Consider the following 21,975-nt stretch of genomic DNA (forward strand, 5'->3'; position numbering starts at 1 on the left):
GGGGACATGTGGACAACAAGAGACAGAGAGCAAAGGGTTTGTAGCGCATCCTCATTTTGAAATGTTGCTGTGTGTTCACGGATCTGCGGCAATAATCTGTGTGCCATGTGCATGAATCTCTAAATTGGTGTTGCCTAACGGCCTCAGCTGCTGACTTTCGAACGGGGGAACCAGGTTTGAATCCCAGAGTCAGTTCAACATCCTGTGATTGTGGGCAAATCACTTTATCCACTCACCCCCCACCCCCCTCCACCGGGAATCCAGTGCTGAAGCCAGTCTTGAAAATAATGTAAAATATGATAACGAGTCTTTAAAATTCGCTAACGTGAATTTTGTTAACAGTGAGGAACATTTCACCTCAGCAGAATCAGATCATTTATAAAGACTTTATTAAAACCAAGTGCTTTTAAACACTGTCCCCGCCAACAAATTCTACCAGGCGAGTCAGTTGTCACGCGTGACTTAGATGTTGCTTAACTTCTTATTATAGAAGGGGCAATATTCTGTATAAGCTATTAAACACAAGACATTTTTTGTACAGCACTATCCTAAGCTCACGTATGTGAAGGTTCTGTCTTTTCTGATAAAGAACACGAGGGAGGCTTGGGGAAATCGAGCATTTGCCTACGATCACACAGTTTGATCAATTTGCGATTAATACCGAATTTTCCAGTTTCTCACACTGCAACTTCATCAATAGGTGGGTGTCTCTTTCTGGCATCAAAGGGTAATGCTTTATTATTGCTTATTTGAGGATGAGGTTTAGAGTGTGGGTAACAGGCAGACTCCGTGTTTTATTTTGGGCAGTTTTACATAACGGGATCTTGGCAAAGGGCATAACGGCGCTTGACAAAAGACACAGACCACGGTCCATTTTTCAGCACAGGGAGTTTTGCCAGGATTTGAACCTGTGTCCCTATGATATAAGATTAGCCGATGTGGCCACTAAGGTACATCAACTCCCGTGTTGCTGGCGGGGTGGAGCGGGGATGTCCGCCATGCGCCATTCCTGGCATCTGCGCTTCATATTACATGCTGCTCTGCCCGGTTGGGGGCGTCGTTTCTCTCGATTTGATATGGCCTGGGGTGCTGTTGCATAGCCCGGCATTTCCTAGCGAGGACAGCATTTTTTCTTTTACAGATGCGTACATTAGCGACCCCTTCACTCCTCCTCGCACAAATTATCGATGCAGCACAGACCACTCCAGGCGGCCAGATACTAGAAATACAGTGGTCGTTAGAAAAAAGATACAGCGACACCCCTCTCTCCCCCCCTCAATAAAAATATGCTGCCCTCGCTGACCTTTCCGAAGTCGTTCGCCCACCCCCCTCTCTGACAGGATTCACACCTGCTAACTCACGCACATGGTGGTGTGACCCACGATCAGGGCCAGCTTTAGCGCTGGTGGCCCCCCCCCCAATGACCACCTCTGTCACGGATTCCCTCAACACCACCCTTTAAGGTGCACCTCAATTCTCCATAACTACTCTCTCTCAGATGCATGTAATAGTTTTATAGCGCATCACATACCAGTGTAGAGTATCAGAGCACTTTACATCACACGCATTACACAGAGACAATCAATGATACATGTGTAAATCGGTGTATAGGAAACGTTACATAAGACACAGGACTACAATGTGTTGGAGTCACATGTCATCCATACTGGATTCAGTATAGTTTGAGTGCCTGGTCTGGAGAAACTCAGAATTAAAAATGGAACACCATGGTTGGAGGTTCACTTTAACTATAAGAATTGATTTCTACCCAAATAAACCCATTTTGCAACATTAGGATAATGAAAGGTTTGTGAAAAAGCATAACGCTTCAACCTATACCGTGCGGTTTTCATGCAGCTCTTTCAGGATAGTTAATCCCCAGTTATTCTATTTTTATTGTTGGCTGAAAATTGCTGGAGGCAAAGAATGCAGCAGCGGGTGCTTTTATAACCAGTTAGGCGCCCCCACCGGAAGTCAGCTCCCGTGGCACAGGTCCCACCACCCTAGAGTTGGCCCTGTCCCTGATATCAGCTCTTATCACTCTGCACACTCCACATAATACCACTCCGTGTGATATAGTTACACACACCACATAACTACACTCTACTCAATGCAACATAATTACACACCACATAGTGCCACATAATTACACGCCACATAATTTCACTCTACTCAATGCAGCATAAATACACTCCACATAATACCACTCAGTGCCGCATAATTACACGCCACATAATTGCACTCTACTCAATGCAACATAAATACACTCCACATAAATGCACTCTATACCACATACTACCAATCAACATAAATGCACTCCACACCATGACACAATTTCACTAAGCATAATTTCACTCAACACCACAGTTCCAGGACACAGAATTCAACTCCACACATTTCCAATAAACACCACATAATGACACACCAAACATATTTCAACTCCACAATTCATAAAGTATCTCTAATACACACTATATAGTGGCACCACCTGAGCACCAAACATCACTCACCACCACCATTTTGCCTCAGCGCACCACCTATGCTTCACCTAAGCATCACCTAAACATCATCTAAGCATCACGTCAGTCTGCCCTCGGAATTTGGCATCTGTTGATTCTCCCATAGTGTCCGCTCGCTGCTCGTGGTTATAATTAAATTACTGTTTTACAACCTCCACTCCCCCGTTATTTATGTCCTGCTCCCCCATAACACCTTTTTTTTTAAAACTAACAAGCATGAAAACGGGCAGGAAGAAGTTTCCAGCAGTGCACGTACAAGAAAACTAGAAGACATTTTTTATGTTAAAATCTTTTATCCGGTTGTTCAGCTGTATATAATGTCGTCGTGGTTTGTCAAACGGTTACAAAAATGCTTAACACTTTTTATTATAACTTTTCAACATGATGCACAGCAGCCACAATGCTCTACAACATAGCCAAAAGTTCTGGCTAAACACATGAATTGCAAAGGCAAGACCTATTGGCTATGCCAATGCTTGTTACTTTCATACTAACGTAAAGCCACAAGCTGCACAATTTTTGTAACACAATAACACTATTAGAACCTCATTCTAATTGTTGCAGTGTACCTTATTGCCGAAGCGTCTCAAGTTGTGTGTTTCTGGTTTTTGTAGACATTGGCTGATTACTGTGGTGCTTAGACAGGGTAAATAAAGCACGCCTTGATTTTGTAGTGAGGTTGTAAAATAGGTCTACCTGTAGCGGAGGATGTTACAGACCGCATCAGGGGGTATGAAGTGTGAGGACAGAATATTATCACGGTGATTTTCATTTGTAGGAGATAATGTGTCTATAACATGTATCTTGTTGGGCAGGGACGGGTGCTGTAGGTCTCCAGCTCTATGGACAGGGCCACTGGCATTATGCTTCAGGGGAAGACAAAATGATGCGGCAGAGCTGTCTAAATTATGCAGCACGTTTTGTGATAGTATCATTTCATTATGTTGCCATTTTTACATGTTAAAACTGTTTAGCAAAGATTTCACCTCCTAAGTACCAGTTCAACATCCAAATACCGCAATAAACAGAAAGGTGCCCAGTCAACCTTTGCACACAGCCGTCCGTTGTCCAGCAACATATATCTGTGCTTTTATTAGCAACCTTTGGGCCATTTGAGTTCAAACATTTATTTTGTAAAGATCTTCAGATGAAGGATTATATGGCATACGCGGCAAATACATTATTCAGTGGAAATGCAGTGTCCGCAGGATCTCATAATTCCAGGTTACGTAGAAAATATAATTAACCACAGATTGTTTATGTTGAACCGGAACTTCCGTGAACTTATAAGGACTCTTGTTAATTTCTTACCACCTTTTCCTGGTACATTCATGGTTACTGAAAAATTATTGTGCCTCATCTTTGTTAATGAACTAGTATCGTGACTTGTATTGAACTCAAACATTTATTTTAAATTGTGAAAAAATTGCGTCTTTGGTCTCCTATTGCCCTTACAGAACAATTAATATATTTAATTTTCCTTGTAAAGTTTATTCTTTAGGGATGCTTGAGACGAAGGAGGAGGAAGATGACGAGGATGAAGATGAGGTGCTAAGGCCTTCAAGTGCAACCCTGCCTTGGGATATGAGGTCATCTGTGGAACAAGAGGGACTCTCCTGCCCAGGTATTCAAGAAGACCAGTCAAATTATGCCATACACAACACCAGTATTGGAGTCGCTAGGGCAACGGAAGATACATCTTTATTGTTGCTTATATTGTATATCACATAATACACAAACGGTATTTAAATAAGCATGTAGCCTGACATCATGCCTGTTGGTTGAAACACTAAAACCAGTTAATACATATCTACATAAAATGTCTCTTTCCTAAATACCAGTTTCCATTTCTTCGAGGAAAGAACCTAACCATTTTCTTCTGTTGTTCTTCAATTCTTGGCAAATACAAATTAGATGTGTCAAGTTTTCACAGCCTCGCCCACACAGTTCTATACTCTGTCAATTCTTGTTTTCATTCCATGAAACCCTTAGTTAACACACATCCAGCATAAACCTTTTCTTTGAATATGACACTGGAGTTCTTAGTAAATTATGAAGTAAATCTAATGAATCCCTATATTTCACATATTTATCATTATTCGTATGCTAATAAAGGTTGTCTGAGGTACGCTTTAACCTGCTGCCTCCATTTAAGTTCTGAAGGATTTTAATGGACGGAAGACCTGTGTTTGGTGGGTTTTGAGCCTTTCAAAAATACCCAGAAGATGGTGAACTGGAAAGGAACCTTACTGGTTAATCTTGGCCAGAAACAGTCAAAAAGTGATATTTCCTGTTTAAATTCTATCGTAAGTTGTTACAGTGGAACTGAGTAGGGAAGAAAAAATTGTGAAAAACATTACATTCTGTTTTATCAAACCAGCTTAGTAGTCTGCCTGGGGCTAACAAGATCAGTTTTAACAAATATTTATTTATCTGAGGTTTATTCGGACACCATTTTTTAAAAAAGTAGTTCAGATGTTACTAATAATGAAATGCATATTGAGTGGTGTTAGATTCCAGTCCTTAAATCCACCACTAACCAGGGACATTTCTGCAGTAGTCGTTATTAATGATTACGTCAGTACAGTCTTAGGTTGTTGTGTAGCAGTTCCTATGCATATGGTCGTGTAGTGTCAAGTTGCTTTTAATGGCTTTTGTTAACATGGCTCCTTTCCATAGTTTGATATTGTTGTATTAAGTGCCACAAATGCTCGAAGACACTGACATCAGAAAATGTAGATAGCACTGAAAAAGCCTGTCTTGAAGAGAGGCCGAAAAGTTTTTGGACTAATCTCCGGAGGTATTTATAGGCCGTACAAAGTGCCTTAAAAGCCACCCATGTCTTCTTAATCTGGAGCCAGTGAAGATCAACTAACGCTTGTGACACAATAACATTTAGGCATCTTCTTTAAGAGACATGCAGCAGTATTCTGTAAAAGATGGAGTTTATTACGTGTACCTAAATGAAGACCCGCATACAAAGCATTGCAGTAGTCCAGCCTGGACAACACTAATGCAATGAAAAACTGATTTTTGTATTTCAAACGGGAATTTTGCTGATCTGGTATCTAAAAGTAAGGTTGGCATTGAACACCCCTAAATTCTTAACTTTCAGTGGTGGACTAGGGAGAGTACCAAGGGACGAAGGCCACCAAGAAGAGTTACAAAACGAGGTGTCCTTGCCAACGAGGAGAATCTGTTTTGTCGGAATTTAGCTTAAGACCAGCCTCATCCACTTGGCCACCTCACACATACAATCGTTCAAACTCTTGGCGACCTCCTCAACATTATTCAGAATGGACACAATAATTTGTGTGTCGTCTGGGTAAGCAATTGTGGAGAATCCAAAGGATTTAATAAGTTTTACTAAGGGGGCAACATAAATATTAAACCGCATAGTCCTCAGAGATCAGCTCTGGGGGACACTGCAGGGTAACAAAAAGGGTATTGACCTGAAGTCTCCAAGACAGTTCTGCTGTTCCCTGATAGAGAGAAAGAGTCCAAAAGTTCTAAAGCTGAACTGCGAACCCTGATGTGGGCTAACCAATCGATGAGTACACTGCGACTCACCGTATTGAAAGCCGCAGACAAATCTACGTGAATCACAGATGTTTTCCCATCATTATCTGTGCTAGTTGAGATCACTTCTGAAGCTACCACCAAAGCTGTTTCAGTCAATCAATCAGGTGTTTGTTAAGCGCGACTACTCACCCGTAAGGGTCTCAAGGTGCTGGGGGGGGGGAAGGTTCCAGTCCATCAAGGAGGGGGTCTGTCGAAGAGCCAGGTTTTGAGGTTTCTTGCGAAGATTGGGAGCGATGTTATTGTCTGAGGTGGAGCGGAAGGTCTTTCCAGGCTCTGGCCTCGCGCGCGGAAGGAGAAGGAGCAGCCTCCCGATCTAGTCTTTCTGGTGCGGGGGACTACGGCGTAGGAGAGCTGGGCTGATCGTTGCTTCCTTTGGGGTGCGTGGAATTTGAGTCGGCTGTTCAGGTATGCTGGTCCGGTGTCGTGGAGGGCCTTGTGAGCGTGGGTTAGCATCTTGAAGGTGACTCTAGCTTCGATGGGGAGCCAGTGGAGTGTGCGCAGGTGCTGGGAGATGTGGCAGTTTCTTGGCAGGTTGAGGTCAGTCTTGGGGCGGCGTTTTGGATGTTCTGTAACTTGCGGGTGAGGTTTTCGTTTATTCCGGCATAGAGTGCGTTGCCGTGGTCGAGCCTGCTGGTGACCAGAGTGTGAGTGACGGTCTTTCTGTGTTAGACGGGGATTCATTTGAAGGTCTTACATAGGAGGCAAGGGTGTGGAAGCAGGAGGACGAGACTGAGTTGATCTGGCGGTCCATTTTGAGCTTTGAGTCCAGGATGATTCCCAGATTGCGTGCGTGGTCCGTTGGTGTGGGCGGGCTTCCGAGGGCGTGGGGCCACCAGGTGTCTTTCCAGGCGTCTTTCCAGGCATCGGGGTTTGGGCCCATGATGAGTACTTCCATTTTGTTGGTGTTTAGTTATAGGCAGCTATTTTTCATCCATTTGGCGACGGCTTCCATGCCTTCTCGAAAGTTGTGTCTGGCGGTGTTGGGTTCGTTGGATAGGGAGAGGATGAGTTGGGTGTCGTCTGTGTATGACACAATGTTGAGTCCGTAGGTTCCAACGATGGGGGCGAGCGGAGCCATGTAGACGTTGAAGAGCGTAGGGCTGAGGGAGGACCCCTGGGGGACTCGGTAGGTGTAGGGTCTGAGAGGAAAGGGGGGAGTCTGACCTGCTGCGTTCTGCCGGAGAGGAAGGAGCGGATCCAGTCAAGGGCCTTGTCTTGGATCCCTGCATCGTGGAGTCTGCGTATTAGGGTGTGGTGAGAGACTGTGAGGGCTGCTGTTTCTCCTTTGTCCAGTAAGGTATGGATGTAGTCTGTTGCGGCGAGGAGGTCGGTTTCCGTACTGTGGTTTTTTCTGAAGCCGGATTGGGAGGTGTCGAGGATGTTGTGCTCTTCGATGAAAGTGGCGAGTTGGCTGTTCATGGCTTTCTCGACGACTTTCGCTGGGAACGGGAGCAGGGAGATGGGTCTTTAGTTTTTGAGGTCGTGGGGTCCGCTGAGGGTTTCTTCAGGAGGGGGTTGATCTCAGCGTGTTTCAAGTCATCCGGTAATGAGGCGGTTGCCAGGGTGCGCTTCATGGTGTGGGAGAGCATGGGTGCGATGGTGTCGGCAGCTCTGTTGAAAATGTGGTGGGGGCCCCGGAGTGGATTGACTTCGTCTTCAGTGTGTCCTTGGTGGTGAGGGCTGTCCAGTTGTCGATCGCTGGCTTCAGGGTGTCGGGGGTGGTTGGTGAAGGTTCAGTGTGTTGCTTGTCTTCATCAAAGTTGTCGTAGATGCTCTTGATTTTGTGGTGGAAAAGGGTGCTGAGTTTGTCGCAGAGGTCTTGTGAGGGAGGGATGTCGGTGGACTCGCTGGTGGGTTGGGTGAACTCCTTGATGATGTTGAAGAGTTCTTTGCTGTTGTGTTCATGAGTGGCAAATCTGTCTTCATTCGCTTTTTTCCTTGTTTTTTAGGTCTCGCTTAGGCAGCGCATGCGCTGCCTCTACGAGGCATTAAGTAATTTGTATTACTATTCAAACTCCATCCATGGAGTTTCTCTTTGTTTAGTTGCTTGCCGTTGGTGAAATCTGCCATTGCTGTTGTTACTTTGCTTATAATTGGCTGGATGGCTGATGCGTCACTTCAGTTTTGTTCCGTTTCTGGAGGAAGGAGCATCGACCAACTACAATTAACCTACGCTGAAGGGGGTATCTTTTAATGGAGGGACTACTTTCTTTTATTTTTTATTTTACATGACGCCTTGTTTGCGCATACTTTAATATGCACGCACCACTTTTCGCGGTGTTGCAGCCCCCACCACCACCCGCCCCTTGCTCTTTGTTTTTCATGCTAGGCGTTGGCTAGGAACCGGGATTCCCTTCAGTCGCGTCACCGCTGGAGTGAGGGGCCGCCCAGCAGGATGTGAGCGTTGAGCTGAGAGGTGCGCTCGAAACCGAAATGGCTGGCCCGCTCCTTCTCCATGCAGCTTCACAAGGAGCCTAGTGTCCCGAAGACCGGAGGAGCCCCAGGCCGGTGCCAGTCTTGCCTCTTCAACCTCGGGTCACGCTCGCTGCTCATATATTTGATTTGTTTTTCATGCCACGTGTGAACTCGCAGCATTAGTGGTGTTATGCTTGTGATTTAGATGAATTAGCTATCTGAGGCTCGCAAGTTAAATAATAAGTAAGGAGACAGCGCACCTGTGGCATGGAAGTTTGAAGACGCACTAGTGAGATGGATGCTTGGGTTAAGTCACAGCAGGTTTCGGAAGAGTCTGTGTGAGTTGCGTGTGAATTGGGATCTTAAGTGGTGTTAACGCTGTGAATTCAAAGTCCTGATGATATGCCAGTTGTGAAAATGAAGCTTTAGTGATGCTGGAGTAGCTCTCCCTCGACCACTAAGAAGCGCTGCTTTCCCACACGTAGAGACTGAAATCGATATGAAGAGGCTACAACGCAATACACAGTTGTGAATTGGGGGCTTTGATGACTACACCCTTGTTGTTTATTGAGCCGGGTCCGGGCACAATATTTCAGCAGGCGTTCGTTTTAATATTTAAACAAATCTCCAAAAGAGTGCTTTGACCGTCAGCTTTTTCTCTCTAAATTAGACCGCAGTATATTCTCCACGCACGCCACCCAGTTGTAATTAATTTGCTGGAAATAATGCTTGGCTCCAGGGAGACCGCCGGTGAGTTTGCTCGAGCTCTCTCCCGTGACTCGTTCTTCATTGCAAAGGGAAACTTTCATGGGACTCTTCTCAGCTCTGAAATCTTAACACTTGATTTCCTTCTGCAATCGAATGTCTAGCACGAAGTTCTTAAGATGACTGCTCCGACTATATTCATAATAGCTTTGCTTTACCTAATCTTGCAAATAGAAATCTAGCATTCCTTTTCGAGAGCATATTCTTGGTGTGCGCTGAATGAGGCAAACCTAGCAAGGGCTATTTTGAGTGTTAATCTGCTAGTCACAAACCAAAGATTTTGAGGCTGGACTATGAACACACACTCATCCAGGGTGCTTCGTGTTTATTGTTACCAAAGTAAAGTTCACTTTTGAAAAGTCTATTAGTGTTTTGCAATGTTTCAAGAGAGTCCTGTTCTCTTTCCCGTTATTGTAGTCATAAAATGTTATTTTGAAAATTAAAATGTTGATATCAGCAACTTTTGCTGATCTGTTTAGGAAGAAGAGCTTTTTGTTCTAGTAATTTTTAATCATTAATTTGAAAAGTTTTTGTACATGGACAATCATCATAAATGCTACTTGGAACCTCATTTAAATAAAAGGAATTGCTTTATTGCTGTTTTTCTGATTTTTTTTTTTTTTTTTTTTTTTTTCCACGTTTTATTCTGCTTTGAACTAGATTACGGCATCGAATTGGGCCACAACACCTCAAATGAAAATTGAGGTAGGACACCAATAAATTAATAAGCCACCCAAATCCTTCCAGATTCTCACCTCATTAGTTTGCTCAAAGTCCGGAAGCTTTTTGTTGATTTAGATATTAAGTTTTATTCTTTAACTTTTGTGACAAAGATTGCATACCATGAAATCCTCTTAAACCCTTCCAACTCATGCAAAGCACCAAGGTGTCTTATGCATTCCATAACTGAAGCTCCCAGTTTCATTGTAAAAGACTGAACTGTGTGGTTACTTTCTGTTCTGGGAGCAGCATGGAACAGAATAAAGGGTAGGAAAAAGCCAAAGTAAATGTGTTGACCAGAACTGCTTTCCTAAAGCTTGAGAGCTTACTTACTGCCAGTTATGCCGACTGGCATGTAGAGCAGCAACAAAGGACCTCTATGTGTCTTGGGCACGTTTCTGTACGGTGCCCTGGCTGTGGATTCAGGGTCTGCATTTCTGCAGCTCGCTTCCAAGTGTCCTTTGGCCTGTCTGCCTCCAATTTGCATTCTGGGGTCCTTTGGAGATCTGTGCTTGTGATGGAGTCTTGTTCTCTTCTGATGACGTGTCCTATCCATCTCCATTGTTTTCTTTTAATGATGATGTCCACGCTCTCTTCCTTGCATCTAGTGAACATTTCTTCGTTCGAGATGATTTGCATCCAATAAATGTGCATGATTCTTTTCAGATTACTGACGTGGAAAGCTGACACATGATGTTGCTTTTCGCCATACGACCGATCTTGGCTCTGGTAAAGCCTTAGCTTTGTATTACTGCTATACTGAGGTGACCTCCACACATTACTCAGAGTCCTGAAGCAATACCTAACCTTGTTTGGTCTACTCCTGATGTCACTGCCGGCTCCTCCATTTTGTCTGATAGTACTGCCTAGGTAGGTAAACTCTTCAGTGATGGCTCTGTCCTCCATCCACCTTGATAGGTGAAGGGATTGAAGTTGGCTCGAGAGGCCCTTGTACACAAAACTTAATGGCTGTAACAACCCCAACAGACTGCAGCGTACACCATCTTTTTTTTTTTTTTAATGTGACCAAAGACGGTTATGTATTCCAACTAGCTAAATCAGAATCTCTTCCTCTCCCCTTAAGTTATATGTAAGATTGATGTTGGAATCAGTAGCTTGTCCCTCATAAGCCCTAAATTTCAGTAGGTACCCTCAGGGCAAGTCCAAACATCTCACCTATGTACCACTCTGCATAATCTGCATCATTATTGATTCCAAATTCATCCGTTTTCAAGGCTGAGGCTCTTCAAACAGTGGCTGCGTGGGCAAGCTGTTTATCTTCTGATGTATTGACAAAGTCACATTCCAATTAGACGATGGCCAGTTAATGCCTTTTTTATACTCCATATTTCCCCCTTTTTTTCTTTTTACTAATGGTAAATGTATCTAGTCCTGCTCTGTAATTCTAATTCAGCAGTCGCTTGTAAAGCCCCCATTGGCATTCACATATCTAAATTTGTAGCATCCATGTGAGCAGTGTACCCGCGCTTTCAGCTGAGCATTTCACTCGGACAGCCTTTGACCCACTCCTGGTACATCATTATTGTTTTGTTTGCAGTCACAAATAGACTGTTGGTCAAATAGAGAAACTTCGCTATAGAGCATACCACAGAATCTCTGTACTTTAAAGCAGCAATCCACAGTAGACGTACATTGTTCTATTGCAGTCTTCTTTGTTGGTTCAAAAGTATATCCCTTGCAAAGTTGGGTTGTGCCATGTATTCAATGCAGGTTTCCTACTGGGTGAGACACCTATTACATGAATTCCATCTTAGTGCTGTAGCTCAATCCCTCGAAAAGAGCATAATGATTTATTTGGCCAGTCTGCTCAGCGTGTCCATTCCGCTACAAGATTTCTTCAAATACTTCTTCTGCTTTCCTCTATGATTTGCAAACTCCTGGCCCCCAAACGTGCCTCCCTGAACCCCCAAGTAACTGTACTAAAGTCTTCACATATTTCTCAGGTTGTTACAATTAGTGTCCAACTTCTGCATAGTGTCTTCGCCCATACACCTGTTTGCAACTCAGTTTATCTAGAGACAGACATTGGTTATTATTTTAAAACCTCACCTGCATCTAGCTGAAAAGGGGAATTTTAAGCCTACTTTCAACTGAAGTAGCCTTGCAAAGATAATACTTTGTTCTCGGTGTTGCTTTTCTTCTCACTCTTTGTTTCCCCCTGCCTACAGTATGTACGCTGCAGAACATAACCCAAGACATTAAACCCTATGATCTACTGTACCCTTCCCAAAAATAAAAAGTCTGTCGCTTCTGGACCTCCCATGCTTTGTTCACCATCTGACTCTACCTCAGTGTTTTTGAGGAAAGGAACAGCTGAAACACTTGTCCAGGACAACAGAAACTAACAGTGAGTTTTTGTACCAGCTGCTGAGTTGCATTAAACACTCATTGATCAAAACTTTGTACCATGAGTAGTAATGTTGTGGCTCAGAGACAGACCGATTCAAAATCTTTTACAGTAACCACTGCCTGAAGGCGCCCATAACTTCCCCAGGGCCCTAGTGCCTTGAGACCCTTACGGAAGATTAGTTTGCGCTTTACAAATACTGGGTGATTATGACTTACAATCAAGCTGTATGATATATTAATTATTGATTTAACTCTGACTTATATGTCACTCTAATTCTGCTGAAACTATAAAGGCGGCTTCAGTCGATTCAAAGTCTTGTAGAAGGTTCTAACACTAGTACATCAAATCAGACATGTTCACCCCTGGCCCTCTTCACTAGAGCCTTTAAAATGCTTCAGATATTTATAGTAAATGAATTCACTCTCCCTGAAACATTTTTCATTTACTTGAGCCCCATTAATCCCTCTGTGAGGTGAGTTTCAAGTGGTTTACAGTGAAATTCAGGCCACGGCCTTATTTTTGTCAATTATGGAATATATATTTTTCACGTTTCTACCTGGATGCGTTGATGTGTTTGAATCTGTGTCCCCTGAGCATACTGCATTAAAATAACAAGCATTTACAATGCAATGGTCTCGGCATTGGTAAAGTTAGAGCTATTGGCATTGCTCATGACATTATTTTTGTTTGTGTTTGTTTTTAAAACATTTAAAGAAACGGCATTGTCATGAGCAATGCCAATAGCTCTAACTTTAACAATGCCGAGACCGTTGCATTGTAAATGCTTGTTCTTGTTTCTGTTTTTAAAACATTTAAAGAAACGGCATTATTTACAATGTCAATAGCTTAATCACTCTCAAAAGCGAGATTTATTATGCGAGCATTATTTGGGAAGTTTGGCAAATCCATAATTATGAGGAAAACGCTGCAGCATCGCAAAATGCCAGTGGCCAGACTAATATGCATGATTAGTATTTGGATCCCATGCCCATTCCTTCTTTGTCCTCTCTGCTGAAACTGCTGTCTGAAGTGTCAAATTTTATTAATACTAAACAAAAATCGCACTACTGTGCCAGGGCCAGACTTGGCGTTGATAATAATTGTTTGAAAAGGGAACTTTGAAAGGATACGAACTTGACCAATTCTGGTTTCAAAATATAAGAGAACACTGTAGAGGCATGCGTCTACCGACTGTTATATATAATTTGGGATATATTTCTTAATCTGTCGAGTTCAGCCACTGCATGATTATATTGTTGTCTCTTTTTGAAACTCAGGAGCAGTAACATTGTCGTGGTGTCACTAGGGCATCAAGTGGATGCTTTTTCAATATTATATACAAGCCACAGTTACTGCTAATTTATCTTATGCAACTAACAACGATTGACAAAGCCAATAGTCCTAACTTGTTGTAGGTATCATGTTACTTGTTGTATTATTATGCCTAGATGCAATGACAAAAGAGACAGCAAAATACAAGTCGTATAGACCCCGCGCAACACCGCCTCCCACCCCCACCCTTTTTTTTTTATCCCACTTAAAGCCCTGGGTAGGATACTCAACAACAGGGCCGAACTGGAACCCCAAAGTAGGCCTGGCAATTATGTCGGACCAGCTGGAGGGTCATGGGGGAGGTTAACTGTGAAGCACTTTTGCTACAGGAAACGCCCGATGCCCGGGCAAGCCAGCCCGGCCCTGCTCCACAACCCCGTTCTCTCCCGCATTTACCTGTGATCAGGCACGCAACACCCATTGAACTCAAAGGGCTTCAGCCCCCCTTGTCGTGTGTGGCAGCCCGGGATGAGACCGCTCCCCGGCCAGACACAAAGCCGCGCCTGAGCACTTCACAGGTCTTTAAAAAGACCATTTGCATGTTAATGAGGCCTCGCTGTTGCTTCACCCCTTGTAAGAACCCCCGCAGCTCCACTCTGCCTAGATTCAGCCCCCCCACCCCCAAAATCAGCGCCACTCTGCCTACTGTTTAAAGATTCCGCCCCCCCCCCGAACATTAACTTGCAAGTGATTTCGCTGTTCGCTTTTTCACAAGCTCTGAACTTTGGCAGTGATGTTTCCCCTTGATAGAGAAGTTTCAGTTTGTGTATTTGGATTCCATGCCCATTCCTTCTTTGTCCTCTCTGCTGAAACTGCTCTCTGAAGTGTCAAATTTTCTTAATACTAAACAAAAATCGCACTACCGTGCCAGGGCCAGACTTTGCGTTGATAATGATTATTTGAAAAGGGAACTTTGATATAGATTATAGCTGCTGTACTCGATTGTTATGCTGTCTGTGAGCGGGTGTTAAACACTTTTGCCCGAGGACGCTGGCTCTTTAATTGAGCGACATCTTCTCAGGTAGCGGGGCCAAATGCGACAGCTTAAAGATCGGCGCAGCGAGAAGAGACTCGAAATTTGCCTTTATTAGCTTGGATTCCATCTGCGGTTTGTATTCTTTTTTTGCCGAAAGCCATCCGGCCCACTTCTTTCGTCATGCGCTTGTCTTGAGGCGCCACCCTCCCCTCCAATAGCACCAGTGGTTTACTGCTCTGTGATAGACATCTTTACTGCGGCTATCTGAAGTTCACTTTGAATAAGCAAGGGTGAGGCCGCCGTCCAGCCCTCACCTGGACGGTTCATCTTCCCCTTCTAATAACACCCTCTGCGTGAGCTTACGGGGCTGTGCCAGTGAGGTGGGTGCCATTTTAGTTTTTCGAGGGGACTGCTCGGGGATTGGTTTGATCGTATCATCTGCTTCCCGGGTGTGCCTATCGGCTCCCCTCCTCAGTGGGGGTAGATCTCGCTTGGTCCGCCACAGGTCTCACGGTTCAGTAGCAGTGATCGTCTGACTTTTTCCACATTGCTCCCCTTTGAGTAAAAATAATGCACAGGACATTTCGCTCCCCTCACCAAACCGATGCTCCCCTTTGAGTAAAAATAATGCACAGGACATTTCGCTCCCATCACCAAACCGATGTAACTCACTGAAATACTTTTTTTTAAAAAACTTTATCAGTTGTCACATCACAGACATGAGCAAACATCAAAAGAAACATCATTTAAGTAGTAATATAGAGTACACGCCTGAAGACTATTACCACAGGATCCCGAACGTTACAATAGTGAAGTAACTTTACATGTCAGACTTTCAGGCTGTACACATTGTGCGAAGCGGCGCCTCCCGCTGATGGGCCATTAACACTGATTCATGGCAGCAGCTGGGGGAACGGAGACACCAACGGCATTCAAACTTTTTAGGACAGGGGGAGGAGACCAGAGCAGCAGCCGGACACGGGAGCACGAGGCAGCCGAGAGCAGGGGAGAGGAAGCAGCTGGGGGAACTGGACACGGGAGCACGAGGCAGCCGAGAGCAGGGGAGAGGAAGCAGCTGGGGGAACTGGACACGGGAGCACGAGGCAGCCGAGAGCAGGGGAGAGGAAGCAGCTGGGGGAACTGGACATGGGAGCACGAGGCAACCGAGAGCAGGGGAGAGGAAGCAGCTGGGGGAACTGGACACGGGAGCACGAGGCAGCCGAGAGCAGGGGAGAGGAAGCAGCTGGGGGAACTGGACACGGGAGCACGAGGCAGCCGAGAGCAGGGGAGAGGAAGCAGCTGGGGGAACGGAGACACCAACGGCATTCAAACTTTTTAGGACAGGGGGAGGAGACCAGAGCAGCAGCCGGACGCAGGGGGAGCGGACGAGCACACCACTGCCTTTCTCCGAGGCAGAGCAGAGCAGAGCAGAAATGCCTCGGAGAAAGGCAGCGTCGTTTTCGGATTCGGGGGCGTGTTTTGCTGTTGTCTCCTCCCTGAGACTTTTCGCAAAAACCACGCCCCCCGATCCGAAAAGGACGGGGCCTGATCGGAGTGACTGACCTCTTCTCCAGTGGCTGGCCAGCATTTACGAGGCCAGCCAATGGAGAACAGGGGAGAAGAGGGGCTGGATCAAGCCCCTCTTCTCCAAGTCATTAAATCTCCGACTTCCGGTTCTGCCTTTCGGCAGACCGGTAGTCCTCGACCTAAAAAGGGCGTGCCAATGTGTTTTCCAGCTCTGCCTATGAAGGAATTGATGACAGCTCAGTATCTGCGTTTGATTGAGGCTCTAAATTCCTTATCGACTGTAGAGGCAGAAGGGGATCCTTTACCCCTCTTCAGCAAAGATGGGGGTCGAAAGAGGTAGATCTCAAAGTGAGGAGTTACAGCAGTGGCGGCTGGTAAGATTTAAAACTGGTAGGGCTTAAATTAGTGACCTAAATTGCAGTAAATTATCGAGTGTAATAATCCTGTCCGATTTTCCTTAAAGGCTTCGGTGGAGGTCCTTCTTAAGTAAGTTTTGAAACAATTAAATCAAATGGTACTTTTTACAGGACAATTTGCAGACACATTTGCAAAACAAGCATTGGCATAGCCAATAGGTCTCGCATTTGGGACCTTATAAGTGTTTAGCCATGCAACAGGTGCATAACTAAATACTTATAAGGTCCCAAAAGCGAGACCTATTGGCTATGCAAAGCGGCCGTGAAAGTGATCGCAGTCACGATCAAACATCAAAACGGCCGTGAAAGTAAAAGTAATCGCGGTAAAGCGCGGGCGCCCCCGCACATGCACTGTAGCTCTAGGCTGGCCTGGTAGCACTTTGTGGAGCCCTCTCAATAAGTCTCGCCAGACCAGCGCATGCGCTGGGTCAGGCGAGACCTAAAAAGCCACAGGTCTTATAGATGGCCCTATAGGGCAGGCATGAAAGAATTCAATTGGGGGATTCTAACGTGCTTAATTAAAAAAAAGAAAATACGTGCCACAACTTTTCTAAGGATGCCACCACAAAATGTTCGACCTCCAAACATCAAGCTGCTATGAGCAAAACCTTGGTGTAATGTAGTATGCTAATAAACCAACTGAAATGAAGTAAAACTACAATAATCAGAATGCTACTAACGTACTAAAGGTAGTGTAGAATCAATGCTGTGGAGTACACTATACTGAACAAGTGATCACACGCCCTCTGTGACCCCAGACAATTAAGACTTGTTCTTCTCACAATTGTTTTCACTGTAACAGGTCATTTTGTTTTCCTGCTAAATGCACGGACTCCCAATCCAGGCATTTATATTGTATTGGAATAAAAGTTCAGATTTGCCTGTGTGTCATGCATCCAGCCCCATAAACACGCAAATGGTCTTAAAGTTTTGTGATACAAAGGAGATTGTTCTGCCTTTAACGCACAATGGTCTTTGGATGTCAAAAGTACCAAATACCTCATGCGTCTCAAGTTGGCTGAAGAAATCGTGGATAAAATGTGGCTTTCTGAAAATTATGCATCTCACCAAAATGTGCAAACTGACCACATGTATGTGAGAATGCCCCTCAAATAGCCTGAGGATGCACGCCAAATGTCCTTCAAATTGCCCCTCACATATGCATCAGTGTATCCAACAAAATACAAGCTGAGTTTACAATAAATATCAGAATGTCCCTAATATGCACTAGACATTCCAAAAAGTGCATTAAGCTGAACCTCAAATTGGCTTAAACATTCTGAAAATGTGCATTACACAACCATGCGAATTGTGGACTGCCAGTTCCGGCCTATCCTTGCTGCTTTTTAGGTCGAGCCTAGCACCGCGCGCATGCGCTGCTCTATGGGAGGATTCTTGTTAGCACTCCAAACTTCTCTGTGTGGCTAGGACTTCCACCAGGCATTAGGTTGATTATTGCCTGTGTCATTTATTTTTCGTAGCCAGCAAATGGCTAAAGGCGGGCGCTTGTCCCACCTCCTTATCAAAGGTTCACTCCCAAAGCGTTTTGCTTGCGGGAGCGAGCAGCGGCGCGCAGGGTGGCAGCTACATACCTTACAGTGCGTGCGCGCCCCATTTGCGGTCTTTTTATCTTTCTCTTTTGGTTGCCACCCGGGGCGCCTCCGCCTTCATTGACGTACCTGTGTTTATTTCCGCTTGTGAACCCTTTATGTGAATTCAGAAGGCCAGTCCGGAGGAAGAGGTGTTTTCGTGGCACAAATGCCCAGCTGCCGCCTACAGCTCCCACACCTGCCGAGCGCGCTTCGTGCGGCAGACCTCGATATACGCATCTGACTGCCGAACTCGCCATAATCTCGATAGACAAATCTCGCTGATACTTTCCAACACAATGTAAGGAGGTAAAAACGTGTAATAAGAGTGTGTACGAGCAATTCACGCACGCCCTGCCACCAAATGATCAATGCACGTGCACCGAGAGATTTGACTGTTAAAATTACCTAATGATTATCCGAACCAGGCGAACAACTCCGAACTTTAAAGAACATGGGCGCGCTCTGAGTCAAGGCTCCACAAACACTCACCCTTGCCACTGTCTCGCAGCACTTTGGGCACTAATTAAAATATCGACACCTTCCATTTGCACCCCTGCCTCAGACGGGCTCGTGTATGATGCTGTATTCGGTTCGCCAGTGTTCATCAGCATTGCACGCCACCACTATACATCATCTGCTGGAAGTGCCGTAAAAAAGTGTGAAATGATCTATAATGATGTAATATTTACATTAAAAGGGTGTCTGGCTGATCAGAGTTTGGCTAAAAATGTAAAAGGGCTTTTTGATAACGCGCTGCTGTTTTTTTCCACCGAACCTGTCAGGGGCTGACACAGTGCTCGAGTTATTAGGGCAGAGAAGGGCAGACATAATTTTCCAACTTGAGGCAAAAACCGGCCTTTATTCTGCATGATGGATGGGCTTCAGTACGAGATACCAAATACTTCGTATCACCCTTAAATGTAAACCCATTTTTCGTGGCCATAATTCATGTTTTTTAAATGGAAAGTTCGAAATGCCTGCCTATATTTCACCCTGCTGACAAATTTATGAAGCGCTCTCTGCATGAAAATATAATTATTGAAGGCGCCGGGGTGACATATGGGTTTGAACTGCTTTGAACGCCTTTTTAATTCCTTCATTTGAAGAGTTAGAAATCTCGAGGCTTGTCTGCACTGATCAATAAAGTCGAAGGTGAAATTCGAGTGGTTCCTTCGCTGTAACATCCGTGCTCCACTCGAACTCGCGAGAAAGTCACGATGTGCATTCCGCAGCTTATGAGTCCACTACGAACAACGTGCGCCATATGTATCTGCTTTCCTTAGACCCCGTGCATAATACCTGTGTTCGATTCATCGTTTTAAATAATAACTTTACCCCGTTATAGCATCTTGTACGAAATTCGTGCCCGTTTACTAGAAAAATAGAGTGAAAAATTTAAAATATAACATGCTAGAGACATTCTTTCTGTGCGGAGGTGGTAAGCGAGCCCAACTTTACAACACAGACTGCCCACTGTGGAAGGGAATAGAGTGGCTATCCCCAAACACTGACAGTGGGTGCAAACAATGAATCCCTGAATGTTCACATAAAAACATTGCACATTCAGAGAACTCGCGTCATATCGTGCAGCTACCAGCCTGCCTCTGCAAGTATCACCATTAGTCTAGTCCTCAGATGCAGGAGACTATTTCTATTTCTCATCCCTATCTTTTGTGCTTCTCCTCTGACCCCACCCGTTCTTGTCTTGTCAAAGGCTTGAGATGGAATCAGAAACATGCCCCCACCCCAGCCCGTGACATAATAGAAACCAGTGGAGTGACTGTGAAAGGCAGTCTTCTATCGTAGACCCTTCTCCTAGCGCGTCCGTGCTGGAAAGCCCTATGCCCAGAGGAGTTTTTAGAATTCTGGGCTCTTGTGCTGTTTAGACTGCCTCCATTTCAGTAGCCTCGGAGGGAACAAGGTGTCTATATCCATCAAATAGTCCAAAACTAAACAAACCGCAGTGTAGCTAGAGAAAAATGCATGTTGTTTTGTGTACATGATGTGAATTGTCAATCCTGATCTATATCTCGACATATACACAGTGACCAAAGGCCTACAGAGCCACGTCTGCATCAGATGCATTTGTGGTAGAGTAATAATCTGTTGCATCACCGGCATGATGGATAGTAAGTAAATACTTTACACTCCTCTGGCTTTTAACAAGGCACCCACTTGCACACACCCAGAAGCCTTCGAGTAAGTGCTTTATATCCCCATGCACCTTAGTTCTCAACACGAAGCATGTTTGCAATCTGCATCAGTTCACGGTGTAACCTATACCACCTTTACTGAACCCTGAACAACCTGCCTGCCTGCAGGAAGAACAAGAGGACTGTGTTCTCAATTACGAGCACTGTTCCCTGTAAGGTGCACGCAGGCGCAGTGGAGTGTGTCAAGCGCGCACAGCGGCAGGTACGTTCAGCAGCAAGTGCTTCCTGCACTTGCTGCATTTCTTTTGTTAAAAGGGTGCGGCTGTGGGGCAGATTGTGTGCCTTTGTGAAAGTAATCCTGTTAATCACAGCCAGGACTGCGGAAATCGGGCTCTTCATTTTTACATTCAGGGTGAGGGGAAATAAAGCTTAACTCTGCATCCATCACTGCGTTTGATGTAACTTCAAATCGACTCAATTTTCATATAGCACAAAACTTGGAGAAAACATGAGTTACATTACACAAGGACATATTCACATTTTGAATCACAGGACGTTGAGCAGACGTGAGGTTAGAAGCTGCTTTCTCAGCTCGAAGGTCTGCTGCTCTAGCCTTAGCCTCAACCTCACCCACAACAATGGAAGCATTTTCAATATTATATGCAATGAAGTAATAGTTGTTGCTTATTTATCTTATGCAATCTACAACCATTGACAAAGCTAATAGTCCTGTTTGTTCTAGGAGTAATGTTACTTGTGTGTTATATCTGGATGAATGGACAGAAGCAGCAAAATACCTGTTGGGCAGCACACTACACTAAAGCTCTGGCCTCAGTTTCACTGTGTGGTACACAATGAACTGAAGTAGTCCATATCAATAGTGGGGAAGGCGTCTGGTCATTCTTTGACTGAGCTGAGTGGCAACGTGATTCTTTTATGAGACTGCAGGGTTTCCTCCCCACACAGACTTTCTGCAAAACAGGATGGAAATGTGTCATTCCAAAGCAGAGTTGGCAGAGGTCATTGGTCAGAGGCTGCAGCAGTGTGGCAACAAACAATACAGCACCGTAACTGTACACGTTTCGCCTGTCTAAAGACCGATTTAGCTTCACTCAAAAGCTTGTGTTATCAATCCTTAAACCATAAAAAAAAGGCTAGAGAGAGAGCGAGAGAACTTTAAATCAGCCCCTCGCTGCCAGTGATACCATGATTCAGCCCTTGTCAGCCATTGGTTCGTTAGGGTGTCCTTCCAATTCTGGACCAGCCCTCGCCATTTCCTCGATATTTCACTTTGTTCAATTGCAGTTTCGACTCGCGATTAGTAACAAACATTGGCAAAGCCAATAGGTCTCACTTTTGCCAGAGTTAGAGCTACTGATTCTGTACATGACAATGTATTTTACCTATATGTCACAGAGTGGATGTATCTGATATGGAGTAGAATTTTGTGTGTTGGATTGCAATTGTTAGTTGTGGAATTGTTGATTGGATTTGTGCAGTGGAATTGTGTCATGGTGTGCAGTTGAATTTTGTGGATAAGTAAGTATGTGGTATTTAGTGTATGGGAATGTCAGAAGGTACCTTAATAAGTTCCACAGGAGTTGAAG

General features: G+C 44.7%; 1 protein-coding gene across 1 annotated transcript in view; it reads left to right on the forward strand.

The window, feature by feature from the left end:
* LOC146863786 (uncharacterized) overlaps positions 1–21,975 on the forward strand; it is an 89,462-nt gene that overhangs the window by 34,394 nt on the left and 33,093 nt on the right. The window contains exon 2 of the mRNA XM_085628071.1: positions 4,009–4,143. Within this exon, the coding sequence (XP_085484197.1) occupies positions 4,009–4,143 (135 nt within the window). The remainder of the gene's footprint in view (positions 1–4,008; positions 4,144–21,975) is intronic.

Source organism: Triturus cristatus, chromosome 2_1, assembly GCF_964204655.1.
Source record: "Triturus cristatus chromosome 2_1, aTriCri1.1, whole genome shotgun sequence".
Lineage (NCBI taxonomy): Eukaryota > Metazoa > Chordata > Amphibia > Caudata > Salamandridae > Triturus > Triturus cristatus.